The 14,871-nt window shown below is 45.7% G+C and overlaps 1 protein-coding gene across 1 annotated transcript in view; it reads left to right on the top strand.

The window, feature by feature from the left end:
* PPP1R7 (protein phosphatase 1 regulatory subunit 7) overlaps nucleotides 1–8,805 on the top strand; it is a 150,500-nt gene extending 141,695 nt beyond the window's left edge. The window contains exon 10 of the mRNA XM_069213646.1: nucleotides 7,086–8,805. Within this exon, the coding sequence (XP_069069747.1) occupies nucleotides 7,086–7,262 (177 nt within the window). The 3' untranslated portion in view covers nucleotides 7,263–8,805. The remainder of the gene's footprint in view (nucleotides 1–7,085) is intronic.
* The last annotated feature ends 6,066 nt before the right edge of the window (nucleotides 8,806–14,871 follow it).

Here is a 14,871-nt window from a genome sequence, read left to right as displayed (position 1 = left end):
ATGCCGTCTAAGTCGCTCCACCCTTCGACATCAAGACATATGACATCGGTATTGAGAACGAGGTTGAAGTCCCCACATCATTCAGAGCTGAAGCGCTCCTTGTCGTTGGTCCATCACTCGACGTCGAAACACTCAACGACATACAATGGAGCGCCAGTCGCCGTCGAGACACTCTATGTCGAGACCAGACAAGTCTAAACCTCAGTCCACGTCAAGAGTTCGTAGGACTCCGTCGACGACGGTGCAATGCTGATCAACATCGAGACAGCCATCACCAGTGTCACCTGTCTCACAAAGAGCAACACCTCAGAAACAATCGGCAGCACAACCAGCTGCCGAGACAGCTCTACCTCAACGAGGTCCGGTGGTCACTATATGGAGTGGGTAATCGGGAGCTTCAAAAGCGTCATCGCTAGGACACATCTCTCCCATAAATCTGTCTCCGAGATGGTTGGAGAGCCTTAACAAGGCCCTGGCTTCTCCAGACTCACAATATTCACTCTATGTTTACCGTCAGCATTGTTGCCACGAACACCTTCGCCAACGACGCACACCGAGCGAGCTAGGCCAACATCTGGCCAGCCAAGTCCTAGACATCGACGCAGCCTGTCAAGATCCAGGAGTAGGTCGCACTCCAGATGGTGATCTAGATCAAGGTCTTCTAGATAACAACATCTGCGGACAACTTCTTCGTGGTCTACAGCATCTAACTCCTCCATTAGAGACTATTCTCCAACCCTGATGAATTCCCCTCCGACTAGAGTGCCCCCAGTGGACGACATAACAACCTTCAACGAAGTGTTACTTAGAGGGGCCCAGAAGCTAAACATAGACATTCCAGGACCGTCAACCTCTTCATCAGTGATGTTTGAGACCTACATCACCGAACATCTACCAGGCAGTTACTACCACTGGGGCCTAGTCTCCTTCAACCGGCAATGAAAAAGTTTCTGACACCTGCAATCCTGCGTTCAGCGCCAGCTAGGATCCTAAATAAATACAAGGCCCCAGAGCAGGATCCTTTATTTCTCAGAGCTGATCCGCCACCAGACTGTTATTTTAGCCGCAACCCGCAAGACCCATTTGGTAGCCTCATCTCAACGGTCCCACCAGATAGAGAGCAAACATCTGGATTTGTTGGGCAGAAAAATGTGTGGCACATCAGCGGCAGTCATGAAAGTCTTGAGTGCCTCTCGCACTGTTGGGGAGATACAACCGGTCTCTGTGGGACTCCCTGAATAGGTTTGGAGAGAACTTGCGTAGGGAAGATAGGCAAGACTTCCAAGAGATCCTTCAGGAGGGGAGTTAGGTGTCCAGTCAGATTATCAGTGCTGCTGCGGACGGCGCAGACTTGGTGGCTCATGGCTACGCACATGGCATTTGTGCAAGGAGGTCCTCTTGGCTAAGGCTTACAGGATTAAAGCAGGAAGCACAACACCGCATCCTAAACCTGCCGTTTAACTGTAACTCCTTATTTGGTGCCCACACGGATGACGAGATGGCTAAAATGAAGTCAGAAGTTGACACTATGAGAGCAGTGGGACTGGAGAGGCCCAAGGACTTTAGGCGGAGGTACAGGCCTTATGGTAGGCGCCCTTACCAACAGAGGGTGCAAACCCCTCATTGGTCCCAAAGACCTCAGCAGAAACAAGGACGACCTCTGTTTCAGTCCCGCAAGACGACACAAGATTGCGGTCCAAGCAGGCCACACCAGTCTACTCCCAAAGCCTCGGGCAAGCAATGTTGCTTCCCTTAATTCTGTCCACCAGTCCAGTTGGGGGAAGTATTACAAAGTTCGCTCCCGAGTGGCACGCCATAACAAGAGACAAATGGGTGCTAAACATTGTAGAGAATGGATGCTCTCTACGTTTCAGATCTTCTCCACCTCCTCTGCCACCAACCAGGTCAACGTCTACCCACCACTTGTTACTATGGAAAGAGGTTTGCATTGTGTTGAAAAAGAGCGAGAGAAAAGGTTCCACCTTCTCAAAGGGGAAAAGGAGTGTACTCCTGATATTTCCTAGTAACAAGGAAGGACCAAGAAGGGGTTTTCAGACCCATTCAGGATTTGAGACTTCTGAACAAATTCATCCGGAAACAGAAATTCCGAATTCTGGCTCTTCATCAGATTTTCCCTCAGCTACACCGAGGAGACTGGATATGCTCCATAGATCTACAGGATACCTACTTTCACATTCCAGTCGTACCCAAGCATCAGAAATTTCTCTGGTGCGTTGTCGCATCTCAACACTGCCAGTTCAAAGTGCTGCCCTTTGGCCTAAAATCTGCCCCTCAGACATTCTCCAAATGTGTGGCAACGATAGCGGTGCACTTGGGAAAGCAGAAAATCTTTATTTATCCATACCTAGACGACTGGCTGCTCAAAGCTACCACCGCAGAACAGGCTGTAAACCATCTCAACCTGGTTCTCAACAATTTCAGCTCTCTGGGTTTGCAGGTCAATTACTAGAAGTCCACTCTCATACCAACTAAAAACCTCAACTATCTGGGGGATACCAAGCTAGAAAGAGTGTATCCTTCGGAGGAATGACTATTATCAATAACGAAGAAGTGTCACACTCTACTCCGTACTCCCAGACCCACGGTCCGTCAGGTAGCATCTCTGTTGGGCTCCATGGCCTCCTGCATTTTCATTGTCCCGAATGCCAGACTACAAATGAGACATCTTCAAGAGGCTCTGGAGGATCAGTGGAATCAACACACAGCCCAATAGGAGGCCAGAATACTTCTTCCTGCCGAAGTTCTACAATCATTACAGTGGTGGATGCGCAGACATCACCTGTTAGTCGGGGCTCCTTTTCCCCAATCCATTCCTTCCAACACTCTGGTAATGGATGCATCACTACAGGGATGGGGAGCTCACCTGAGTCCGCTCCAGACTCAGGGCTTGTGGTCCAGCAAAGAACAGAATTACCACATCAAACCTACTGGAATTGAGAGCGGTTCACCTTGCTGTCAAATCGTTTGCACCATCGATCAAAGGAAATTCTCTTCTGGTCCAGACGGACAATACAACTTCGATGTATTAGCTAAACAAGCAAGGGGGCACGAGATTCCCGGTCTCTGGAATCTCAAACCATCCAGCACTGGCTGATAGCGAGGGGAATGTCCCTCACAGCGGTGCACCTCCTAGGACAACAAAACTCAGAAGCAGATTTCCTAAGCAGAACTCTCGTAGACTCCCACGATTGGGTTTTTCACGACGAGGTCGTAGCAGACATCTTCCAGCGGTAGGGTCAGCCTCAGTTAGATCTGTTTGCAGACGACGTCAACAAAAAATGCCCAGACTTCGTGTCCAGGTTCTACCGTCCGGGAACTCAAGGGAATGCCCTGTTGATAGACAGGTCAGGGGTATTTCTCTACGCCTTTTCACCGATTCCCCTGATACCAGCGGTAATCAACAAGTTTTACAGATCCAAAGCCAGGATGATACTCGTAGCCCCTGAATGGCCTCGTCAATACTGGTACGCAGATCTCCTCCAGTTGTCAGAGCAACCGCACAGGAGGCTGCCGTGCAGACCGGATCTACTCTGCTGACTAGGAGGAAAAATTATTCATCCCAACCTTCCCTCGCTGAGCTTGACAGCATGGCTCCTGAATTCCTGCAATATGGGCATCTATGGCTCTCTCATGAATGTATGAACATTTTAAAGGAGTCTAAAAGACCGTCTACGCGACGCTCCTACGCGTTCCATTGGAAGAGGTTCTACATGTGGTGCCGGCAGCACGATCACAATCCTATTTTGGCTCAGGAGGAAGTCATATTGTCTTACCTGCTACATCTGGCGCGGTCAGATCTGCAGTTCTCCTCTATTAAGGTACAATTATCTGCCATTACAGCTTATCGTAAATTGCACTCTCAGAAATCCTTCTTTACTATGCAAGTAGTTAAGGATTTCTTAGAAGGCTTGAAGAAAATCTTTCCACCTATTCGGAAACCTTAACCCCCCTGGGAATTGAATGTGGGCTTATCTAGAATCATGGCCTCTCCGTTCGAACCCATCCACAAAGCGTCTTTGCAACACCTTAAGTGGAAGACAGCTTTTCTGGTACCCATTACTTCAGCTAGGAGGGTCAGTGAAATTCAGGCTCTATCTTCGAGGGAACCCTTCATGGTTTTCCATGTGAACAGAGTGGTTCTGAGAACACATCCATCGTTCTTGTCTAAGGTGGTGTCAGACTTTAACATTAATCGGACAATATCGCTTCCAACATTTTTCCCTAATCCTGTTACTCCTGCGGAGAAAGCTTTGCACTCCCTGGACCTTAAGAGGGTGCTCAAATTTTACCTGCATAAGATTAAGTCAATTAGACAATCTGATCGTCTCTTTGTTAACTATGGACATATGAGGACAGGTGAGGCTGCCTCAAAACAAACTATTTCCAGATGGATAGTCTCATGTATTTTGACTACTTATCGATTGGCTAACAAACACTTATCAGCTAGGCCTAAGGCTCACTCAACAAGAGGGAAAGCGGCTTCTGTAGCCCTTCTTAAGAATGTACCCATCTCTGAGATTTGTAAAGCTGCCACATGGAGATCTGTACATACTTTTACCAATCGCTACTGTATAGATTCAGATGCCAAAGCAGACACTCATTTGGTTCAAGCTTCCCTAAGGAATTTGTTTGCATAGCATATTGCTTTTCCTGCACTTCTATCAGTCAGTCCGCAGAGGTAGGGGATGGGCTTGCTAATCAATTCAGTGTTTGACTATTGATGAGGATCCCCTGGAAAAGAAGGATAAGGTACTTACCTGTAAATCTGTAGTTCTCTTCCAGGGGTATCCTCATCAAAGTCATAAACAACCCACCCTCTTCCCTGGATACAATTTTTAGAAGTGCAGTGATACTCATGTGTCTATACTATTGCGCTTTATCACCGTAAAAAAGCACTGACCTAACTGTGAAACAACTGTCAGCTCACTCTCACCCCTGAGGCATGGTGGGATACTGGAGGTACGCAGGGTCTTAAAGGCACAGTGCCAATTTTTTTTGTTTCTGCTGTATTAACATGCATGCAGCCTATTGGCTAATAATGCTCCTTTAATTTCAATGTCGTTTTTCTCTTTTAAAATGGATTGCTTATACTTTCCATGACTTCTACTTTGGCTTCAGAAAGTTTTAACTCTAATTGAAGGTCTAATTATGTTTAAAAAAAAAAAAAAAAACTCCATCAAAATAAAGTATTTTTAGCCTGTTTCTCAACATAGACTGCATTGCTGTTTACACATGTATACATTATATTTGTATTGAAAGCATCTACTAAAATGTTATTTTTCATATATATTTCATACATATAGATGTGTGTTTGAATATGTCCCCGCACGTGGGTGGGAATATTCAGTTTTTATGACTTTGATGAGGATACCCCTGGAAGAGAACTAGGATTTACAGGTAAGTAACTTTTCCTTAGGTCCCAGGAACCTGCCTTGCAAAACCTATCGTGTTTTGTAATTGTGCGTGTCTGCCATTGGGCAACTTCATACCTTGCACTTGTGATCGCCTGTCGATGTGGCCAGTTTAGAGTGTTAGTGTAAAACCCTGTCGGTAGTGTTTGCAAAGTTGAGGCTTTCTGTAAAAAGAAGCCTTTGTCTGTGTCTGACGTACCATGTTGTATTTCAGTGATGATCAAGAGGTAGACTGTTGTGAAAGTAAGCCATTCTGCAAATTGAACTCTTCCTGGTTCAGTTGTGGCAGAAATTTGCCGGGCCTTGCTAATATATGGTACATCCAAGGATCATTTACACCTGAGTGGTGAGCAGTACAGTGAGGGGGCAGAATTTTAGGTATGCTTACGTTTTAAGGCAGGTGACCCACATTAGCATCTTGCCTTCAGGGAAATTCGATGAACTGTCATTATGTATCTCTCAAAATGGACACAGATTTTCCTTGCTGCTATGCCACCGCCTGGTGCAGACCCTTCAAGGAAACATGTTTTCCCATTTAGATCTGAATTAGTGTAACCAAAAATAGCTCTGTGATATGAAAGCATCCCTGCGGTCAGTGTTAATAGATTATTTATATAGGCTTATGGAATTTGAAACATTGATAAAATCAGTCTGCTATGACTTGCACGATTAATTTGATCTGTCCTGAGTTGTTTCTTCGAAACCAATTTTTTAGATTCACATTACCAAATTAATTGTTCTTGACAATGAAAGGACCCAAATTACCTCACATAAAGCTATGAGGGGGGAAGCATTGTTTAACTGAAATAGTTGAATGAAGTGCCTACATGCACAGAATTTAGCGCTGACAGCTTATGGATTTAACGTATTCTCCCTAAAATGCCTTTTCGTTTCAAGCTTCTGGCAGATTCGTTCCCGGGCTTTGCAAAAGAGAAAGTCCTTTACTACAGGAGTGTACCCAAATGACACCTAACCTTCAGGAGAAAATAACCCTGTATTTGGAATCATTCATAAGTGTGATGTAGTTAGTGTATGCCAAGTTTCTAGGAGTTTCCCCCTCCTCTTCGCAGCACCTCTTGAAGTACAGTTTAGCCCATAAACAAAACACCTATTTGCTCGATTAGTTGCCCTCTGCATGTAAATTTGATACGGCTGTAATAGTGACTATGCAAATGTCCACTGTTCATGATAACCCTTTTGTGTCAGCAGTCTAATCAATTGGATAAAGAGGAATATTCTGTATATTGTTAAACATCATAGTGGGAGCCACTGACTTATCAGCATTGGTTTTGGGAGTATTTTCATTGATACCGATAATCACTGAAAATGCATGTTGATACTAAATGGTGTTGTGATAGTTTCCTCCCTCGAATGTGCTTTTCGCGTTGGCAGGAGCGTGGACGACTAAAATATGTTACCATTGATGTGAAGGTTTACCAAGATAGTATAAGGAAAGTAACTGATGTTCTGCTAGTATTAATTGCTATTTTGAAAGCAATGTTATGTAGTTGTACTTATTATTTAAGAATAAGGCAAGCTTGACAAGTTTACAATTTCCCATTTATCACCTTTACTCAGAAAACAATCATCCACCACTCTTGAAAGAAACATCTGTTGTCAGTGCCTCACTTTGTGTTCTCGCTGGCTTTTCAGATGAATGACAATCTAATTGAGAACTGGAGTGACCTGGATGAGCTGAAGGGAGCTAAGAAACTAGAGACGGTGTACCTGGAGAACAACCCCTTACAAAAGGATCCACAGTACCGGCGGAAAATCATGCTGTCCCTCCCATCTGTCCGGCAGATCGATGCTGCTTTTGTCCGCTTCTAAGCCATCTGCATATAATTTTGGCCCTCTGCCTCCACCATAAACAATTCCTAATCTCAATTGAGGCCGCTGATGTTGAAAGGCTGTTTCGGCGCCAAGGCTATCTTTGTAGATCTCTGATTTATTTTTCTGGTGTAGTTGCTCCGCTTTGCTCCTTTGCCTTTTATCTTTGCAAGGGAGTTAATGAGGGCTTGCCAACATGAAATGTTAGATTCCTTCAAAGTGCATTTCCTAAATCCACAAGGTTTTTTAGGCACTGTAGAATTGAGTTATTCTAATGATGTATTGTATCTACACCACTCCAGTCCTGTGCCCTTTATCCATTCCTTCTTGCATACCATCCAAGAACATCTTTAGCTCTTCCATCTTAAACTCTGTTGTTCCCATTTTAACTTCCTTATTAACCTTTCCAGCACCGTCACTCCCTTCGTTCTCACCCTCCAGTCCTTTTCACCTCTATCCATATATTCCAACCCTTTTTATTTTCTGCCCCAAGCTTCTCTTACCTTTCCATTTCATATTCCTTACATCTTCTGCCTTACACTCAGGTCCTTTGTTTACCCTCCTTAATCCATTCCACCTTCTGTTATCCTATCCACTCCCTCTCCAAATCTATCCTCAATGTTCTTTACATTTTCTTATCTATTCTTTCCACCACTCTAGCCATCCCTTGTATCATTCTTCATCTGACCACAATCCTTTCCAGCTTGACTTAATCCCTTCCCCCCTACTTTATCTTTCTACTTCCGTCAGCTTTTCCATACCCCCTTTGCTGTTTTACTGCATTTCCTTCCATGCATGGGTTCTACCACCAATCTTTATACTTTCTTCTGTATAGCACCCACTTCCGTCGGTCATCTTAATCTATTCCACTATCCTTTGCTCCTTTTCATTACCTCCACCTGATTACTTCAACATCCCTCACAGCCACACTTGACTTTCGTGCTCTGTTTCCCCTTCCTGTCCCCTGCCTGCTTTCAACTTCTCTCTCCTCCTTTCCAGCTTAATTTAATTTCCTTTGTTTCAATGTGTGTTTCTCAAACTTTGCCGACCAGTAGTAGTGCCCATGCACAAACATCCAATCTGCCATGCACACATCCTCCTGTGCGCCCTTTCCATCACCTCACACAGTGTACATCCTATCACCAAAAACTAGAACAAAGTCTTGCTATCACCCAACCAAAAACTCATACTCCACACCGGCACATAGTGTAGTCGTAAACTTGCCAAGGAGGCACAGCTGTGAATCCTGCATAAACTCTGTTGTACACCCAAGCAGCCTTCTAGCCACACTCGCACATGAACATTTAAGTGATCGAAATTGAGTAAGCACCAATTGAACTGTCTGGCTACTTCCCTCACAAGTGGCCATGTTTAAGAAACTATGCATGATTGTACACCACCTAGATCTGCACACTTACACACACGCTGACAACACTGTTAAACAAGTCTGTGGTGTTCGAAGTTGATAATTATTTTGTTTTTAGTACTTTTTATTGTTCTTGTATTATGATAAATATTATTAATAAATCTTGAGAGAAGCTGATTGACTGCTCTGATTAAATGTTTTTTTCCATGCTTGGTTTGCACCTGTCAAGAGTCCCTCTGCAATTACATTGTCTTCTATTATGTGAAACAACTAAATAATTGTAACAGATGTTCATAACGTTGGATGATCCATGTTAGTCCTCAAGTCTCCATCTGTAGTCACAGTTTGTAAAAATAGGTACTTTCTGCAGCAAATTTCAAAGTTCCTGGTTTATAACCAGAGATTTTCCTGATCAGCTGGCCTTGAAGTAGTTTGTTATGCATTATACATACTCAGTGTACCATACCCACGGTCCTCATGAACCATGAGTTGTGTGGTTAAACACTGGTTTACAGATTACTCTGCTCCTTCATGATCTGAGACTAGCCAATTTTCATTCAGATCAAGTTGTGGTTTCTTGATATCTGTAAAATGTCAAGCCACAACACCCATACTGTGCACCATCACAATCCTGTTGCTGGGTGATATTGAAGAAAGACACAAAGCTCTCCTGAGGAATCAACACTCAATGTTATCACAATTTGGGGTTGAACCCAGGATAGCTGCTGAAGACCCTTTCAGAGCTACAGCAATTACCTTTGCCTTACAAGTCTGTTACGGTTGTTGTACAGATAACCTGCCGCAGTCAAGAAATAAAGACTACTCCTTCCTAAATTTCCCAAATCTCAAAGTGCGATTTTGGCACTTCTAATAATTTATTGGTGGAACAATTTTTATTCAATGAACCCAGTTTCCAGTTGGTGTTGCAGGACTGATTTAGCCTTGTTAGGATTCACAGGACATCCATTTCTAAAAGTACATAAACAATGCACCTGGGGCACTTCGGGATAACTTCACTGATTTTTAAGAGATTATAATGAAACCTGGAAAAATAAGCAGGTGTCCAAAACGCTCCCATGCTTTAATCCATTGGCAAGTACTAAGTTGACAGTGCACCTCATCAGTCTAAATGCTCTGGGACCAATTGGCTTTGTGCAGCTGGTTAATCATAAATAGTAGACTCCCATGACTTCCTTGTGCTTTCAGCTCACACCATAACGGGCATCTATCAACTGTATGAAAAGCCGCACAGAAATTGACAACGCCAACATAGAGATTACCCTTGCTTGCTTCTGTTTACTTCTGGGCCAAGTACCACAGAGCAAGCACAAGGTCGAGGTTGCTCATCCCTTTCCAAGGAGTTTAACCACATTCAGTAGTCTACACTTCTAGCTGATTTAAAAGGACTCATGTAGAAATCTCTCCACCAGTGTCAAGAACAGAATCTGGCAATAGGCACTTGGATGAGATCTATCGCCAGTCTTGAAAATTGGTTTCCTATGAGATCTTGTCTAGGAAGCTGGTAAAAGGTCAACATGCAATGTTATTTAAAACAGTAGACAGTACAGCTTAGCCCATGAAGTTGAAACGTTATCAAGCACCACACACTGGAATGCTGTTCGGGCCAGGAGCTCTAATATTTTTGAGCATTAATATTATTTTAATTATTTAAGGCTCTGAGAGGGACTTTTGCAGCATGAATCTTTTCTAGATTCACATAATGTGTGTTGTCCCTCCATCTTAGTGGTTAGGTTCAAAATTGCCTCTTTCCTCTCCTTTTTCCCTTCTTCTGTGTGTGTCAAGGACCATTTGCCAGATGTATGTGTATGAATACCCCATTCTTGGTTGACAGTTGAAGAATATTTTTCTGCCGTTAGGTTCGGAATCACAAGTTAGTGCTCCGTGTTACATTACAGAAAAGAGAGGAAACGCCGGAATCAACAGCAGATGGCAGGAGGAACCAAAGCCACTGAGAGTGCCTGAAATCACAGGCTAAGTAAGCCAACAAACGTGGGTCAAAGAATGTATAGCTGCGGTGAGATTCTTTGGAATAGAGGAAAAATACACTAATCAGATTTTGCCTGAAATGCCGCCACAGACTTGCATAAACAAGACAAACAAAAAGTCTGTAATCTCTGCTTCCCCAAGAACCATAAGTCTGAAGAGTGAGTCATGCAGTGAGTTTACCCAGAACTGTTAAGGTAAGGGAGAAACAAAGGTGGGCACACTCTGCAGTATGCATCCATAGACCATGCCCTCGCCTGGGGACTTAGAGCTGTTGAGCAATAAGGAAAACACAAAAGAAACTGAAATGGTGAACGGGAAGGGATCTGACGTTTGAGGAGAGTGTTGTTGACCTTGAAAGACAGGATTTGCCAAGAAAAGCGTTGATAGGCATGCAGCATAGGAAGCATGTGCCAGCAAAGTCGCAGCAACCGTGTCAAATACCTCAAACTGGAAGTCCTCACAGACATCCGTGACTCTAAGGCCATCAGTAGTTGAAGGGGAGTTAAAACACAAAGAGCTCAATAGGTCCAAGCAGAGAGTCATCATCTGGGACAAACCTCAGACCATGGCTTGACTCGGAAAGCGAATAATGGCTGGGAGATGGAAAAGGGGCCCAAGGGCAAAGAGACCCAGACACTAAAGAGGAAGACTCCCTCACCACAGAGTAATGCAAACTCCGAGTCAAGAGGAATGCCTAGATGGTGACATAACTCCAAAGGAAGGAGTTTGGCGAGTTTGTAAAGGCCTTTAGAATCCCAGCAAGCACAGAGGCGAGTAAGACCAGAGGAGGAAAAAACAGAAGTGAAACCTTCTGCAACACCTGAACTGCAACAAGATATCAAGAACTATTCTATGAGGAGGAGTAATATGAGCAGGTCCTTTTATAGACTCAATAGAAGCGGGCTAGGACATGGACACATACTTTACCAGAAGAAGGCAAAGACTCCTACCTCTTAGGGTTTTCACTCCAGCTGCAGTGTACAACTTTGTCATTAAAAGGCCAGTGGGCACATTCGTAGTACATAGAGGAGTAAACTGGTTCATGTTTTCTGCCCAAAACACTACTCACATTATAACCAGTACTTGCGTATTCTCCCAAGAATTCTCGGCCAGCGGAAGAGGGGGCCCTCTTTCAAGGCTACTACACCCAGAGTGTGGAAAAATATAAACACTTCTCCCAGGACGTTATGTATATTAAACACAACACCTCAGAAGACCAGGTAATCACTGCCAGACAAGCACGGTTTATAGACCTGGTGGAGAAGGCACAAGGCAGGATAGTAAAACTACCCACCTTACAGGACGGAAAACAATACAAAGGAGACAAGTAGGTCACCCAGAACCAGCCAACCTCAGCTTAGTGGATTCGCTCCTAGGGACTTAGAATCTGGACACCTGTGACTTAAAAGGAGCTAAGAGTGGCATCACCAAGGCAAGCTTCCATGCCAGTGTGGAATCCGAACCTGATATTAATTCAGCTGATGAAACCTCCTTTTGAGCCCAATACCTGACACTCAACACAGCATTCTTGATTGCAATCATTTCACAACAAAGGGTTTCAGAATTACAGGCACTCACCAAAGAAGAACCCTACTTCTACTTCCAAATACATAGAGACAGGAGTGGTCATGCCATAAACCTGCAATTTCTCTCAAAGGTCATTTCACACTTCCATATCAATAAAGCAATACAACTACTAGCCTATTTCCATCACAAAATAGATGTGAGAAGGTCAGTCATATGCTACCTGAATGAAACAAGATAGTCAAGGAAGGAAGGTCTGTTTTTTATTTTCTCTGCATCATCAAACAGTAGTTCCACAGTCTCTAAAGGAATTTTTGCCAGGTGGATGGTACAACCATCCAAATATGTTACAAGTTATCAGGAGTAGCACTAGAAGAGCAACATCTGCATAGCAGCAAACATGTTTATCCGATAGAGATTTCTAGTTGCATGTTCCTTACCTTAGAATGTTCCCCCAGGCGTCAGACTGGATGTGGAGATTTTTTTCTTCGAGGAATACCCTTGCACGTCGGTAGGTGGCGTCGGTCGACTCCGCAGGCATCGTGGTCGCCGTGATGACGTCGGGAGTAGTACATAGACGCCGCCCTTGCGCAGTGACATCAGTTCTTTTCTTTCTGTGCCACGCGCTGGTCAGAGAGAAAGCTCACCTCGGCTATTTGTTGGCCAAATTCGACCGTTTTGTTGACTTTTTTGGTGCAAACTTGGTTCGTAGAGGATGTCCCCGAAGACCGGGTTCAAGCCCTGCGAGGACTGTCACCGCATGATGTCGGTGATGGACCCTCATTGTGTCGATCTGTGGTGCCTCGAGTGCGGATCCGCCCCGACGCCCGTCGCACAGTCAAAACCTTCCCCGGCGCCGGGTCGTTTAGCGACGCTCTTGACGTTGGTAATGCCCACTATCGACGTCAACCCCATTCTCATCCACAACGACTCAGAGTTGGGGCTGCGTCGGCCGACGGCACCATCGGTTTCGGTGGGCCCCATTTGCCAGAGTTCGGATTCTGACCCATTTTCCTATGGGTACGAATATGGGGAGGAATTGGAGGGGTCCCTGGACCCTTATGAATACCAGGAAAACCCTACTATGGACTGGGCACAGGACTTGGGCGAAGCCAGTGGTCTTGATACTTCTCCTGACTCTGGCATGCTGTCTCCTCCTATCGTGGCTATGGCGGAGGGAGCTACCTAAGGTATGGTGGTTAGAAGGGCGGCTGAGGTCATTGGCCTTGAGCTACCTACTGTCGAAGTCAGGTCTAACCTCCTGACGGAGGTGCATCAGCCTGGGGCTTCTACTTCTGAACCCCTTCTTACATTTAATGAAGCCCTCACTGACGTCCTTTTGGGTACGTGGTCCAAACCCAACACGGGGGCTCCTGTGAACAGGGCGATCGCTCGCCACCATCGGCCTGCGCGGAACGACCCGAAGTTCCTGTCCCAACATCCTATGCCTGAGAGTCTTGTTATCCAGGTGTCCTCTTCTTCTGGCGCATTCCCTTCCGCACCACCGAATAGGGAATCCAAAAGGCTGGAACAGTTTGGTAAGAAGTTGTTTTCTTCCCCCAGCCTTGCGCTGCGGTCCGTGAACAGTGCATGTCTTTTGGGCCGTTATTCCCACTCCCTGTGGAATACGGTTGCGCAAGTCCTGCCACAGATACCGGAGGAGGCCCGTGCTATCGTCTCCCAAGCAGTCAAACACGGGAGAGACGTGGCAAAGTTCACCATCCGTTGTGGGCTGTATACGACCGACTCTCTGGGCAGATCGGTTGATACAACAGTGGCCTTGAGGCGCCATGCCTGGTTACATACTTCTGGTTTTTCGGGGGATGTCCAACAGTCACTCATGGACCTGCTCTTTGATGGCACCCGTCTCTTCGGAGACAAAGCGGACTCGGCCTTGGAGAGGTTCATGGAGTCCTTGGCTACGGCTCGGTCCCTCTGCCTCTCGGCCTTTCTGCTGCCACACGCCCCCCTCAGTCTGCTTTTTGTCCCTTTCGTGGCCACGGAAGGGGTGCCCTGTCGCGTCCTCAACCCAGCCACTGGGCCATGCATGCTGGACAGCCTATGCGTGGCCGGTGGCGTGGAATCCCAGGTGGTCGTGGGTCAGGGAACCAGAGGTCTGTCCAGTCCACCCCTGCCCCTGCAGCAGCCTCCAAACCTTCCTAGTCCTTCCCCCCACTCCCGCCCAGTAGGTGGTAGAATCTGCATCACCTGCCCCACTGGGAACATATCCCCACAGACGGGTGGGTTTTGCAAATAATTCAGAAGGGCTACTCCCTCCCTTTCGAATCCATGCCACCATCCTTCCATCCCCTTTCGAAGGATCATTTGGTGCTTCTCCGCCAGAAAGTCGCGGCTCTCTTGGCCAAGGGAGCTATAGAAAAGCGTCCCTGTGCCACAAGTAGGTTGTGGTTGTTATTCCCACTACTTTCTGATACCAAAGAAGGACAAAGGCTTGCGCCCTATCCTAGATCTTCGGGACCTGAACTACTTCCTCAAGAAGGAGAAGTTCAAAATGCTCACCCTGGCTCAGGTTCTGTCTGCCTTAGACCCAGAAGACTGGATGGTAGCGTTGGACTTCAGGACGCTTATTTCCACATCCCCATCCTGCCTGCCCACAGACGTTACCTACGATTCGTGGTAGGTCACGAGCACTTTCAGTTTACTGTGCTCCCTTTCGGCCTTACCAGTGCCCCTGGTGTTCACGAAAGTGAT

Source organism: Pleurodeles waltl, chromosome 11 (assembly GCF_031143425.1).
Source record: "Pleurodeles waltl isolate 20211129_DDA chromosome 11, aPleWal1.hap1.20221129, whole genome shotgun sequence".
NCBI lineage: Eukaryota > Metazoa > Chordata > Amphibia > Caudata > Salamandridae > Pleurodeles > Pleurodeles waltl.
The sequence above is the reverse complement of the archived record's forward strand: the minus strand, read 5'-3'. Positions and strand labels throughout refer to the sequence as shown.